The 12,670-nt window shown below is 42.9% G+C and overlaps 1 protein-coding gene and 1 long non-coding RNA gene across 2 annotated transcripts in view; both read left to right on the forward strand.

The window, feature by feature from the left end:
* PTPN14 (protein tyrosine phosphatase, non-receptor type 14) overlaps nucleotides 1-4,757 on the forward strand; it is a 117,999-nt gene extending 113,242 nt beyond the window's left edge. The window contains exon 19 of the mRNA XM_009279580.1: nucleotides 4,507-4,757. Coding sequence (XP_009277855.1) covers nucleotides 4,507-4,635 — 129 coding nt within the window. The 3' untranslated portion in view covers nucleotides 4,636-4,757. The remainder of the gene's footprint in view (nucleotides 1-4,506) is intronic.
* Nucleotides 4,758-6,425: 1,668 nt separating this feature from the next.
* Nucleotides 6,426-11,747, forward strand: LOC103899161. The gene is made up of 2 exons (XR_657582.2): nucleotides 6,426-6,614; nucleotides 6,815-11,747. It is a non-coding gene; the product is annotated as an uncharacterized LOC103899161 (long non-coding RNA).
* Nucleotides 11,748-12,670: the final 923 nt, after the last annotated feature.

A 12,670-nucleotide genomic window follows, 5' to 3' on the forward strand; every position in this document is an offset into this window, starting at 1 on the left:
TGTTTCCAAGGACTACCCGAGAGAGGCTAGAGAATAATGTCAGCTTCCATGCTCTTTTAACTAAAGTTTTCTGCTCTCTAAATTCACTCTTTGGACTCCTTCCTCTCTCTTGTATTGTTTCTAATCTTATCTGGAGCAAAACTTAACTGTGTCTTAAGAAAAAGGTGTGTGTATGTTGGGGAATAAGGCTTTAAGAACTGCAGCCGATATTACAAGACTAGTAATGCAGTCTGGAGTTAAGAATAAGAGCACCAGCAGAGTAACCATGTGTAGCAACTTGCTTTTCGTCTGTGTCCTGTGTCACTGGGGAACTGTCCAGGAAGTACATCACATCTTGAATATCAATGTGCCACACAGTTTCAACACGACAGCTATTGAAACTGGGGATTTCTGTTGCCAAAGAAACTGCTCAAAGACCAAAACCTCTTGTAGAGATAAGAATGCAGCAAGAGTGACAAATAGACATATATCATCTGCCCCTCCCGTTAATCATCCACTGGATGAGTTGCTTGAAATGCCGGACTGGATGTACACACCTGAAATGCTCACCTACTTTCTGTGTTACCGTAGAGGAGTTGTAGATTGGAGCCTTTCTGCGCAAGGCACTATGCAAAGTGCAACTTTCTGGTTCGTTCAAAAACACGAGTCCTAAAGCAGGCAAGTACCAGTGCACTTTCCTCTTCATCACTATTTTTAAAAAAGGTGATGCAAGAAGGCGTTTTTTTGTTCTCTACTCTGTTATCTCCCTCCAGCAGCTCGTCAATCTGTAGTTACACGATCACCTAGAGATCCTGGGCTCAGCCGAGACGAACCTCCTCCAGCTCTGTTTGGGCTTTGCTAGAGGTGAAGCTGTCCTGTAGATCTGTGTCACAATTTACGCTTTTTCTTTTCATTTGAGGGGTGGGATAAGTGGGGAGGAAGGGGAAGAAGGAGCTGGCCCGGACAGAAAGGACCCACAGGTATGTGCTTCGGGAATCCTGCAGCCTTCCTCTGCTGGCTGCTGTTCAATAACTGCTCCTGTGTGGGGCAACGGCTCTGACTCTTGAGCCTGCTTGACTTCTTTCCTAACGCGCTGGCATCTGGAAGTGGCTGCTTCTGTTGTTCACACAGCAGCCATGAAACTTCTGCACGCCAGAGGAAATCTGGATAGTTACAAGAGCTGTACCCGAATCGCTTGTGAGCATCAGTGTGGCTGTGTCTGCTTTACAGTAACCTCTGTACGCTAATGGTGTGCCAGGAACAAACACAGTTGCGCTACATGTTTTGGCCACCTCAGTTTGCCTGCAGTTTACAGAAGTCACCTATTTGGCAAAGAGTAGCTGAGTAGCACGTGAAGATAAAGGCGGTACCTCAACATCTGAGCATGGGGGTGAGCCTTGACATTCAGAAGAATTCTCATCAACTTCACTAGGAGCTGATGGTAGTGCTCAATAATAAGGGATTTCTCTGATGTCCCTTGATTAAAGCATTCTTTTGTCTTGATTAATGGTGGAAATCATCATTAATATTAAAGACAATTTTCCTTAAGGGTTTCGTTGCTCTAGATTGTGCTAAGTTAATATTTTTGGTTTGTTAAAACCTAATTAAAAAGAAGATTAAAAATCTTAACATTTTGTTATTAGTTAAGCAGTATGTTTTCAGTTTGTAACAGATACTGCGTTCTGCACAGAGAGGGTTCCTCTTCATGCAGCAGTTTTACTGGTTTATTTTGGGTTTTTTCTGAAATAAAATGACTTATTACTTAAAATGCTTTAGTCTTATGAATTGGTTGATTTTCCTCAGAAGTTCTAGTAAGTAGATGTATTAGTGTTAAGATTTTAGCAGTGAAGGAAAAAAGGGGAGGGAGGTTGAAAATCCTGATACAGACCGTCCTGGAAAGTCTGCAGCAGTGCTGGAACTAAATCCAGAACTCTTGATTTTGAGGTTTAGGTAAAAAAACATGTTTAATCAAATTCTATACAGCTTCAGTCATTGTGGCTTCTGGGTGATTGCTGGTTGAGTCTAAAGCTGTGTATCTCATTGCAGGGATATAGTTTCAGTAACTTGCTATATAGTAAGTCATATGTCACATCATTACATCCTCACTGCTGTAGACACGTAGAACAAGAAAGGAGCTGAGATCCTGCTCTACCGACTTCTAGTTTGGACTTGGCACTGGGACATTAACTCGTGATTGCAGCTGCAGTGCGTTTTCATAGGGGAGATCTTTTAGTTTGGGAGTCAGAAATGAGTAGCATTTTTGTTCTTTTTGCAAATACCACCTTAGCAAAGCATTACGTGTCTTTTTTTGACATGTACGTTGTGATGAAGGTGAGTTTGAAGATTCTGCTTACCTGGAGTAGAATGCTAAGTTGACTACAAATAGTGAGGTTGAATAGGCAGGGTGGGCTTTTCTTTCATTTCTGAGATAAGTCAAAGCCTAATCCATTTTGAGGAGGTGCACGGATCACTGTGTGCCCAGTAAAAATCAACGAGCTGTCAAGCACCGAACTGCTGAGAGGGGAACGTGGTTGTGCGGGTCGAAGCTGGCCTGTGTTTTTGTTGCAGTTGTTCAGGTGAGATCAGGTTCCGCGTGACTCTGCTCAGCAAGGACCGCGTGGCTTTCGTAAGCATCCGAGTCCACGGGGAGGCTTTCTCCGAGTTAGCCGAGTTAACTGGAAAGAGCTTACGTTTTCCTTTGCACCCCTTTGAAAATAATATGGCATTACTCATCACAAGTCTTTACGCTTGTTGATTCTCTAGAGATGTCCTTTTATAACAGCTTCTTGGGTTATGTGGCAGAATATTTAGCCTTGTTTTCAGAAAGTGACAGCCTATGAGTTAGGGCTTGTTTACACAGAATGGAGAATTCTGAGTTTTATATATATGGACAGAAATCGATACGCAGCGTGATTTTATTTTAAACTTTCCAGAAAACTTCCAGTGTGCATGGAAGCAGACTCCGTGCTCAGTTGCGCCTCCAAGGGTTAGCAGCAATCTTAATTTGTTTCTCTGTTTGTTTGTCCAGGCATCGTGCTTGTAACATTTCTCATCTCAGCCAAAAGACTTGCTAAGTTCCTTTTTGTTTCTGGAATGGCAAACTGGCATTACAAAGTGCAGTTTGTGTTGCCTGATAGAGTAACTGTTCTTCATTTGTATATCTTGAACTGCTTAAGAGCTTCCTCAAAAGGAGCATTGTATCTTAGTGCTTGTACTTACTGCTGCCATAGAAAATTTGCATCCCTCATCTTGGGTCATATTACATGCTCTTTGAATTTGAGCCTGGCAGGCTGAGCTTCAATGCACAGTGACTTCTGAATAGCTCCTCGTGTACCTGTTGTAACAGATAAAGCACAGTAACATCATAGGTTGTTTGCTCCCTAAATGCTGGAGATACGATGGTAACACCTAATGAAATTTGCAGTGATTTCTAACGCTTTACCTCGTGGGCCTACCATTATAGGGTGCCTGTGCCCCAGTGTGCTCCATGGGGTTAGGGATGTTCTTTCACAGTGGATCTCCTGATCCATCCCCACTTACTGTGCTTTAGTTCCTGTTGCAGAGCATTTTCAGGGCACGCGAGTGAATTTCTTTTGGACGAAGCTAAGCTGGAAGATGCCCTCTTGGAGGACACCTAATGTGTCCCAGCTGCTAGTGGACGTTCAGTAGTTGGCAACAGACCAATGCTGGTCTGAAGTCTGCAACACATAGTGTGGATACTGGGTCCTCGTTTCACTTCACAGATGTATTTCTTCTGGAGCGTTACTTACTAGCATAGACTTGGCTGTGGGAGGTCAGGTGTCAGAGTTTCTGGATCTTTCGGCGCCAGTGAGTTCCCTTCTCTTTTAGTGGAAGGGTCGGTATATTTGCCTGCACTTTAATTTTGTCTAAGGAACCTTTGTAATGATCCTGATGCCTGCTTGCCTTTTGAAAAATCTCTCAGATCCTCCCTCTATGAATGAGTTTGACCAGGGATCAAAGTGCAGTATGTAAGCGGCCACAGGGCCTGTTGATGCACTCAGTGGTAGAGTCTGAACTGAGCTATATAATCTTGGCTGTTTAAGTTTGTACTGGACCTTCCTGATATATCTAGCCTTTAACCTGAGATAATACGACATATTGAGTTTATTTTACTGAGTTGAAAATAGGTATGGTGAAACAGAAAAAACTCCAGAGAGAAGCAGCCCTTTATTATGTGTTCAGCTGATGATCCGCTGAGAGGTAATCAGTGGTACACAACTGGAAGACAAGTCTTTGGTCATCTGCCCGTTTACATCAGTCCAGAAATTCCCGTAAGCTTTAGTGGGGAAAGCATTGGATGCGCAGTAACCTGTATATACTACCGTAATACTCCTTGAAACGAAAGGTGGTGAAAAAAGATTGTAGTATTTCACTACAGTTGGTTATAATTCATTACATTATATAACTACAGTACAGTTCCCTGTGTCAGATAACTGATATTTAGGACAACAATTGTTTGATTTAATGAACCTACATCCTTATGCTTTTTGTTTCTTTGCTTTACAGAAAGTGGACGTTCCTGTGATGCTGAGACACCTGCGGGAGCAGAGAATGTTTATGATCCAGACCATAGCCCAGTACAAGTTTGTCTATCAAGTGCTCATCCAGTTCCTGCAAAACTCCAGACTTATTTAACCTTCTCAAACATCCCAGACCCAGCTTTGTGGATCTGACTGAACCTTACTGATGAACAAGGGGAACTGCCTTGACAACACTGTGTGCAGATACTGCACTTTTTAAAGTTGTCTTGAAAGCAAGGAATGATTGTTCTTTACTAGAGTCTCCCGTGGATTATTTTATACAAGATATAATTTATTTTTCTTGGAATAACTTGTGAATTACTTTAATAACTTGTAAAACTTGGTGACCTTCAAATTGAACCACATTTGACATGACTGGTCTGCATTGTAACATGTCCATAAGGAAAGCAATCCTTTGTAAAGGTAGTTTACTGGCTTTTAATTTGCTACACAGCTTCTGAAATGAACAGTTACTTGGGCAGTGGGCTTTTTCTCACGTAAGAGTATTTTGGACCCAGATATGTGGCTTCCATGGTAAAAACAAGACCTGCTAGATGTCAGCTACGGCTCTGTACGAGTGGAAGCTGAGGGCACGCAGTCCTGGGGCAGGGATGTCCAGGCAGCAGAGCACGTTACAGAGGGCTCAAACACAGGCCGTTGTGAGGGCAGAGAGTTTTGGGCGCTAAACTGTTCAAATTCCATGAGAATTACGGTTTTGGATTAGGCCTTGTAAAAAGCAATGTTGGATCTTTTAAACGAGGCCTTTGCTACTGTCTGCAGTCCTTGAAGGGATTCGTAAGAGTCAAAGCAGCGCAGGGTGAAGTGCAGTGACCCAGAGCAGGCTAAAGTCAGTGAATGAGTCTTTCCGGTAACTGTGGTGGGCTGTGGGTTGAGCAGCAGAGGAATTTCAACTAAATGCAGCTGAAAAAAACTCAAATCAAGCACCTTTTCATGAATTACACTCAAAGTTTATTGCCTTGAGGCTCCTCCTGTAGAAAAGGAATCTCATTTAAGTTAGGCATCTCCAGTTGCCTTAGTTTCCTGTGTGAAATATTGTCTTCGGCACCATAATAATTTTACTTTCTAGTTATTTGAACTTTGTCAAAATGATCAATATGGTCTTTCCTCCATATCCGAGTTCTCCAAAAAGTGACCCTTGATGGCTTTAGCTCAGAGTCTGCCTTGCTTCTTCCCCCATCGCTGTCTTGTGGTTTATGAACGTATGGAGCAGTCTTCCTTTCGGTATTGGTGAACCTCACTTTGTTAGGGTGGGTTTTGTATTAAATTGCACAGATCATCTCTCTTCTCTGTCTGGTCACTTTGGATTCTCCCTCCTATTTATTATTACTATTTTATCCTGGTAGTGTTCAGGGATTCCAGTTAGGATTAGGAGGATGCGTATAAATACATAAAGGAGAAACAGTCCTTGCCTGAAGTTTACAATCGGAACAGGAAAGGGAAACAAACCTCCACCACTGCGTAACTAGGGCACAGATTCTTAACTGGCTTGCCCTAGGCCAACAATGAAATCTATGACAGAGCTAAGGAAAAAGCCATGTGTCCTGTAAGTATCTCAGCAGTTAGACCTCTCCTCCCCTCTCTTCCTCATCCTCTCTCCCTCGGCATTGGCTAGCTGTTTTGCACAACTTAGTGCATATTCCTTTCTCCAAACTGTTTATTTCACTGGAGTTATGAATTACGTTGCAGTGTGTGCGTGGTAGCATTTACTTACAGTTATTTAGAAGTGATAGTAACTGCACTTTAAAAAAATTTAAAAAGGAAAAATTAAAAAAAAAAAGCTTTAGCAAGTTGTGGTGGGACTCCCACGCTGTTATTTCTGGTGTAAGAGATGGAAAGTTCAAAAGAAAAATAAAAAAAAAAAAGCTTTAGCAAGTTGTGGTGGGACTCCCACGCTGTTATTTCTGGTGTAAGAGATGGAAAGTTCCTGCACTGAGGTTGCTCCCCTCCTCACACCGACTCCTCTTTCCCATCTCTGCACGCTGCCACCCTCCTGCGGGCAGTCCAGCCCTGCTTCGACTCCGCAGTCCTGTCGGATCGCTAGAGAATGGATCAGGCTGGAGAGGAGCCTTGGAGGTCTCTGGGGACTCCCACGCTGTTATTTCTGGTGTAAGAGATGGAAAGTTCCTGCACTGAGGTTGCTCCCCTCCTCACACCGACTCCTCTTTCCCATCTCTGCACGCTGCCACCCTCCTGCGGGCAGTCCAGCCCTGCTTCGACTCCGCAGTCCTGTCGGATCGCTAGAGAATGGATCAGGCTGGAGAGGAGCCTTGGAGGTCTCTGCTCCCAGCCCTGCTCACCCCACGGCTAACTTCAAAGTTGGATAGGCTTGCCCAGGAGGGAGCAATCTCCAAGGGTGGAGATTTCGCAGCCTCTCGGGGCACGTGATGCAACGCAGTTACCCTGTCACGGTGAAACTATCTTTCCTGGTATCCCTTTCCTAGACAAATTTCATCTTTTAGTCCCATCATTGCTTTTCCGTTGCATCCCCACCTCCGAACCCCTGGTCAACGTACAAAGGCCTAAGCCTACAAGCACGCTCAACTTCAGCACTAAAGGGACCTACACACCCACCTTTCCCTAAAATCAGTGGGAGCTTAATCTAAGGCTCTGTACCAGAATGCTTCTTAAATGTATTTGAAACTGGGCTGTGTTGCTTTGGTACTCTGCAGTACAGGCCTAACGAGGCGACAAGGATTCTGGCGGAGACTTCTAGCTACCAACAAACGGTGAGGAGTTACTTAGCTGTAGTATCTTGACCGTGTTCCTTTTAGGGATCAGTTGAGTTTTCAGTCAACTTCAGTTTTCCTCTAACTTCTTCTGCCAATGCCAACATCTCTCTTGTTAAATTAGCAGCAACCATTTAAAGTCTTTTCAGCAGCATCTGCATGATAATTGCACAGAGATGCTTTATATCTGGGAAATAAGCCAAGGAATAAACCTCGAAGCAAAGTGTATTAAATTAGTTATCTCGTTATAGCTTTTTGAATAATTTCCTAATGATGAATTAAGTTTGAGCTCAGAGCTGTCAAGTCCCATTGCTCCGCTCGGATGTGAGAAGTAGAAAATCAGGAGGGAAAAGGATCTCTTCCTATGTCTTATTATTCAGCTCTTCTTGGCTGAAACGTATACTTCTGTTTCTACAGCGAGCACAGGAAAGTTACTGCATAAGAGAACGTAAAGAGCTGTGTTTGAAAGGAAGAAAATTAAGCAAATGTTTTTTATGCAAAGATGCATCATAGGTGTCTTAGAAAAATATTAATTACAAAATGGCACCAAAAATCCTTTCCAAATTAAGTCAGTGCCTATTAATGAGCCAAGTATGTGGCCACATAGTAAACAGTCATTTCCAATTAACTCCTAAAGTGGCTGCTATGGTAGATAGAGGCCAATGTGACTCACTTTTTCCCTTTCATTGTCAAAGAATGGTAATTTTAAACTTTTCCTTTCATCTGACTTCAATGTATTTTTCCTGCTAGATTTTATCTTGACCAGATCTGCTAATATCATAAGTGAATTGGGCTGGTGCACATCTTCAGAGGTTCCTTTCCACCTCAGCTTGCAACCAAACCGCAGCATGCCGACATTTTACGATTAAAATGTGATACAGTTTTGTAGGGGAAAAACTGAACCGTCTGACTTTTGAACCTGTTGTCGTTTTATCGGGCCTAAATTGCTTGGGCAGTATTTCCTAACCTTTAGGGAGTGACAGGAAAATACATTTTGCATCCAATTTCATCAGGAATGAACACGAGACTTAAAGCAACAGTACTGTTTAGTTTGTGTCCCGCAGGCTTTAACAGCGGAGTCCTTAAGCAGAAAAGGAGGACAGCCTGGGGTTGCTGTCTGTTGTGTCGCGTGGTTTTTTTAACATCAAAGCATGACAGTGGGTAGGTTCTAAGAGACCAGTTTCATCCATTCGGAGTAAAGTCTGGATTGAAAATCTTGCAAAGATGCATAGTCAATGAATGGAGCTGCACCTTAAACAGTTTGACACAAGCAGTCTTCTCCCAAGGCACCCGTGTTGCAGTCTGGCACGTTTAGCCTACGCTCCCTGATTCTTTCAAAGAGAGAACTTGGAGTGGGTAAGCAAGTCTGACTTGGGAATCCATTGTGTATGTTTTCCTTTTTGTGCACTCTTAATCTGTATTTAAATTTGCAATTTAACACCCTCTTTTTTTTTTTTTCTTTTTCTTTTCTCTAAACTCTTAACAATGATAGTATCGAGGTTGCTGGCATCAAATTTTTGGTTAAAGTTACGGTCTGAGCATTGTCCGACCAGGGATGGGAGAGATGACAGCCGAGTTCTGACGCTGCTCAGTGCTGTGGACGTCCTGTTTCCTTCCATCCTCCACAGGCCGCACTGGAGGATGGTGGTCGTTAGCTGCTCAGGTCCTACTCGTTCCAGCTCCTCCACAGGCCTGCTTTGGCGCCTCTTGTCCTTGATTACCTGAGGAAAGATGAAGCTTGACCCCACAAACTTTCTCCTATATAGGTATATAGGGACCCTAAATGCTCAGCCTTATTGGAAATACCTTTTCCCTAAACTAGTTTCAGCTGGCAGGAGACACATCTGTGAGAATTTATTCAACCCATTGCTAATGCAGTCCTTTATAAAAAGTTATATTGCAGGGCATTTCTGTTCCACTTATTTAAATCAGTTGCCTCAGCTACAAGTATTACTAAATATTTGCATGATTTCAAGAGCTTTTATTTTTTATTTAATTACTTTCTTGTAAACAGACAGAAATGCAAATGGAAAAACATAGGTTGGAAAAGAATGAGTAAGTCTCAGTGCTTTAATAGAGATGGCCATTTTAAGCTAATAATTATTTTTTGATCCAATACTTGCTATGTCTGTGCAGCCCACAAGCGACTCTAAAATAAATGCTGATGGGCAATCTCCTGCTTGGATATAGCACACAAATCTATGGGGAAAATTCAGCCGCTACTGAGCATGCTGCATTCTCAACAGCCGAGCTCCCACTGGTCTCCTGGGAGGAGATGATGGCTGAATGAGCTGCTGTCAGTCCCACGAACAGTTTGTGAACTGTGTGCTCAGGAAGTGGGAGCATCAGTATGGCCGGTATCTGCCGTAGCAGCTCTCGTGCACCACTGAGAGAGGTCGGAGTTAAATTTCTGCTGCTTGTCTTTATGGAAAAGAATGCCGTACAGCCAGAGAGCTGAGGTGGCACCCACTGCATGAAATAAAGGATGCGTCATATTGAAGGAGCGAATACCCAGAACTGACCTGGAAAGGGAAGCACTGCATGAAAACATCATTTGTCCACCCCTCTATAAAAATGGATGTAAATCTGCTGGTGTATAGTCCTAGTCACATGGAGTTTGGAGATGGGTTTTGATGCCAACAAGAGAAAGGTTGCAAGTGCAAAACCCTGAAGGCAATTGTCCCCATCTTGTTCTTAGCCTTCTAGAAAGGTTTTCTTGTAGAATCTGCTGCTATGGGAACTACAGATGCTGTCCGAGTCTTTAGAGGAGGACATGACGCGTGCAGCTGCGTGTAGCCTTGGCTTGCAGGGATTGTGATTTGAGGAAGGAACAGCTGGCTGCTTGGGCTGTTGGCCGAATAACAGAAGATGGAGGTCTTAGCCATAAACTATTGTTAGATTGTGAAACAAAACACTTAGCGCACAGGTCAGAAATAGCAGTGTTTATATAGAAAATATTTAAAAGTAAGTAAATTTTGTCAGCGTTTTTAGAGTATCTTACACTGCAATTCCCTTGGATCCTCTCGGCCATTTTTCGGTTGGTGGTTTTTTTTCAGCGTGTTAAGTTTTGATGCCCGTGCGTTGTGTGCACCCTCGCTGCGAGTTTCGCACGTGCTACAGCAGCAGGACTTTGCCTTTGGAGGGTGAACGGGAAGTCAGCGGGAACATAGCAGCTTTGGCTGAAGAATCCCAGCACTATTTAACAGCAAGGGAAAGACTAATACTTCAGCTGATCCCTGAAATGACTATAGAGCTCGATCGTTTTTGCTCTTCCACATCACGGGGGTAAGGACTCAGTGTTTTGGACACTCAGCTCCAGATATTTCAGGGGCAGTGTTCCCTGATGAGGAAGGCTTCTACAAAACACTTCCATGGCAGGCTAGAGGTTGCACCCTGTCTTGGACAGCGGCTGGTAGCTGATGCTTAAGGAAGAGAGATGAATGTGTCTAGAGGAGGGTGCTCAGCCCCTCTAGCACACCTGGCAACCGGGCCTTCGGGGGCTTCCCGAGGTGAAAGTTATATCCCGCTCACTGTGATGGATCCATCTTCCATGAATCACGTTACCTTCTCTTTAAAACCCATTTATTCCTCCGGCCTTCACAACGCCCTGTGTTGGTGAGTTCCACAACTTAACGTACATTACGTCTATAAGAACTTCCTTTTAGTGTATGTGAAATAGAAGTATGTTCTCGCTGCTACTCGGTCCTTAAAAGAAAACAGACCTTTAGTGCCAGAGACACTGTTAATAGGATGTGTATCCTGTTGAGATTGCTCCGTATGGAAAACATGTTTTCCTCATTAGTAAAGTACCTTTCTTTGGCTATTTTACAAAGGAAAAAAGTTTACACATGCAGATGACTGTAATACTCCCATATATAATTGTGTGGGACGCGTTAAATGAAATAACATGTTTAAGTAAGTTTTATGTCACTGGATTTTACTGTCCTGTTTTACTTCAGTATTTTGATGCTTCCTGTTGTATTTGTTCTGTAATTCTGTACATGACAGTTCAGCACAAAACAGTGATCTGACTCTCACGACCTCATTGTATGTACACATTTTGTAGAGAAAGGAGACATCAGTTCTATGCCCTTCCTGCCCCCCACTCCCTCCTGTTAGGGCTGAATGGCAGAACTATTCTATGCTATTGAAAGCCTTTAAAAAAATAAATCTATGCATGCTATTTTATATTCTAATGTATTATTCATATCAGTACATAAGCTTATGCTTGTCAGTTTTATCTTGTGTATAGAACTGATTACTTTTGACAGTATTTTTGCACTGTTTCTTTTCTTTCTCTTTTTATAAAGTTCTATTCAGCATTAATTGACTGCAATAATTTTTTTACCCCTTTCACTGCCTTTTTGTGTAAATAGTTTCTTATATGCTTTTGCAACTACGAGAACGTCTTCAGTCACTAAGGTTTTTTGGTAAGGCTGTCCTTCATATTCACAGTATAAAATAAACCATTTTTTTCAAGGAAAACTATGCCTGTGTTCTTTCCTGTACCACCTTAAGGTTTTGTATTTGCACCTATTGTGCTCGTGTTGGTTTCCCCTGTTAAACTGCTAGGCACAGCCAGGGCCACAGTGAGTTTTGAAGAACCTTCAGTAAACGGTAATCCAAGTTTCACAGGGGCAAGGCTCCTAGCGGTGCGCGTGCTAGGCTAATCCCATTCTTTGATGTTGAAGTATGGTCTGGGCTGAAGTGAAGGTGCTGTTTCCCTGGAGAAGGGTTTGCTTGACAAGGTAAAGTTAGGATAAAAAGAGTCAGCTAGTGCCCTCTTCCTAGGCTTGGCTGTAGTTAAGTGGCCTTGGCTTTCTGGAATCGTAAGATCTGGTGCAGTTTTATGTACTCCAGCAACAATTGCTGGCTAGAGAGCAATGGAAGCTTTTGGCAAAACGAGCTGACAAACTCTTATTTTCTAGCAGTTTTATTTGCAGAGCAGCACTTACAAGAAAGAAAATACGATGAAGTTCTTAATGGTGATGTGTTCTCTCTCTCATTGTACTTTATAAGCTGTGAAAGCAGTAAGGAATGGTCATGTAGTTTTACAATGCAACATATTTCAACTTTGGTGCTGGAAGTACACAGCCACACTCTCCCTCCTCTTCCTTCCCCATCCTTAAAAGCAATCTCCTGCCATTGATCTAAACAGAGGAAAGAAACCAGCCCTCCGGTCTTACACATGGGCAGAGAAAGCCCAGTCCTGGATTTTTTCCTCAGAATATGTTCTTGTTCCTCTATTAAAAGTAACTGCTAACGTATTAACAGAATAGTTTTAATCCACTGGAGCCAAAGGTGTGGCGATAAGGAAATATGAGCTCTCCTCTGCAGTAAATTCACTTCAACTTGTAAAGGGGATTAAAAAGCCAGAAGTGGCACAGTTCGTGTCTTGTGCAA

Source organism: Aptenodytes forsteri, unplaced genomic scaffold (genome assembly GCF_000699145.1).
Source record: "Aptenodytes forsteri isolate BGI_AS27 unplaced genomic scaffold, ASM69914v1 Scaffold195, whole genome shotgun sequence".
Classification (NCBI taxonomy): Eukaryota; Metazoa; Chordata; class Aves; order Sphenisciformes; family Spheniscidae; genus Aptenodytes; species Aptenodytes forsteri.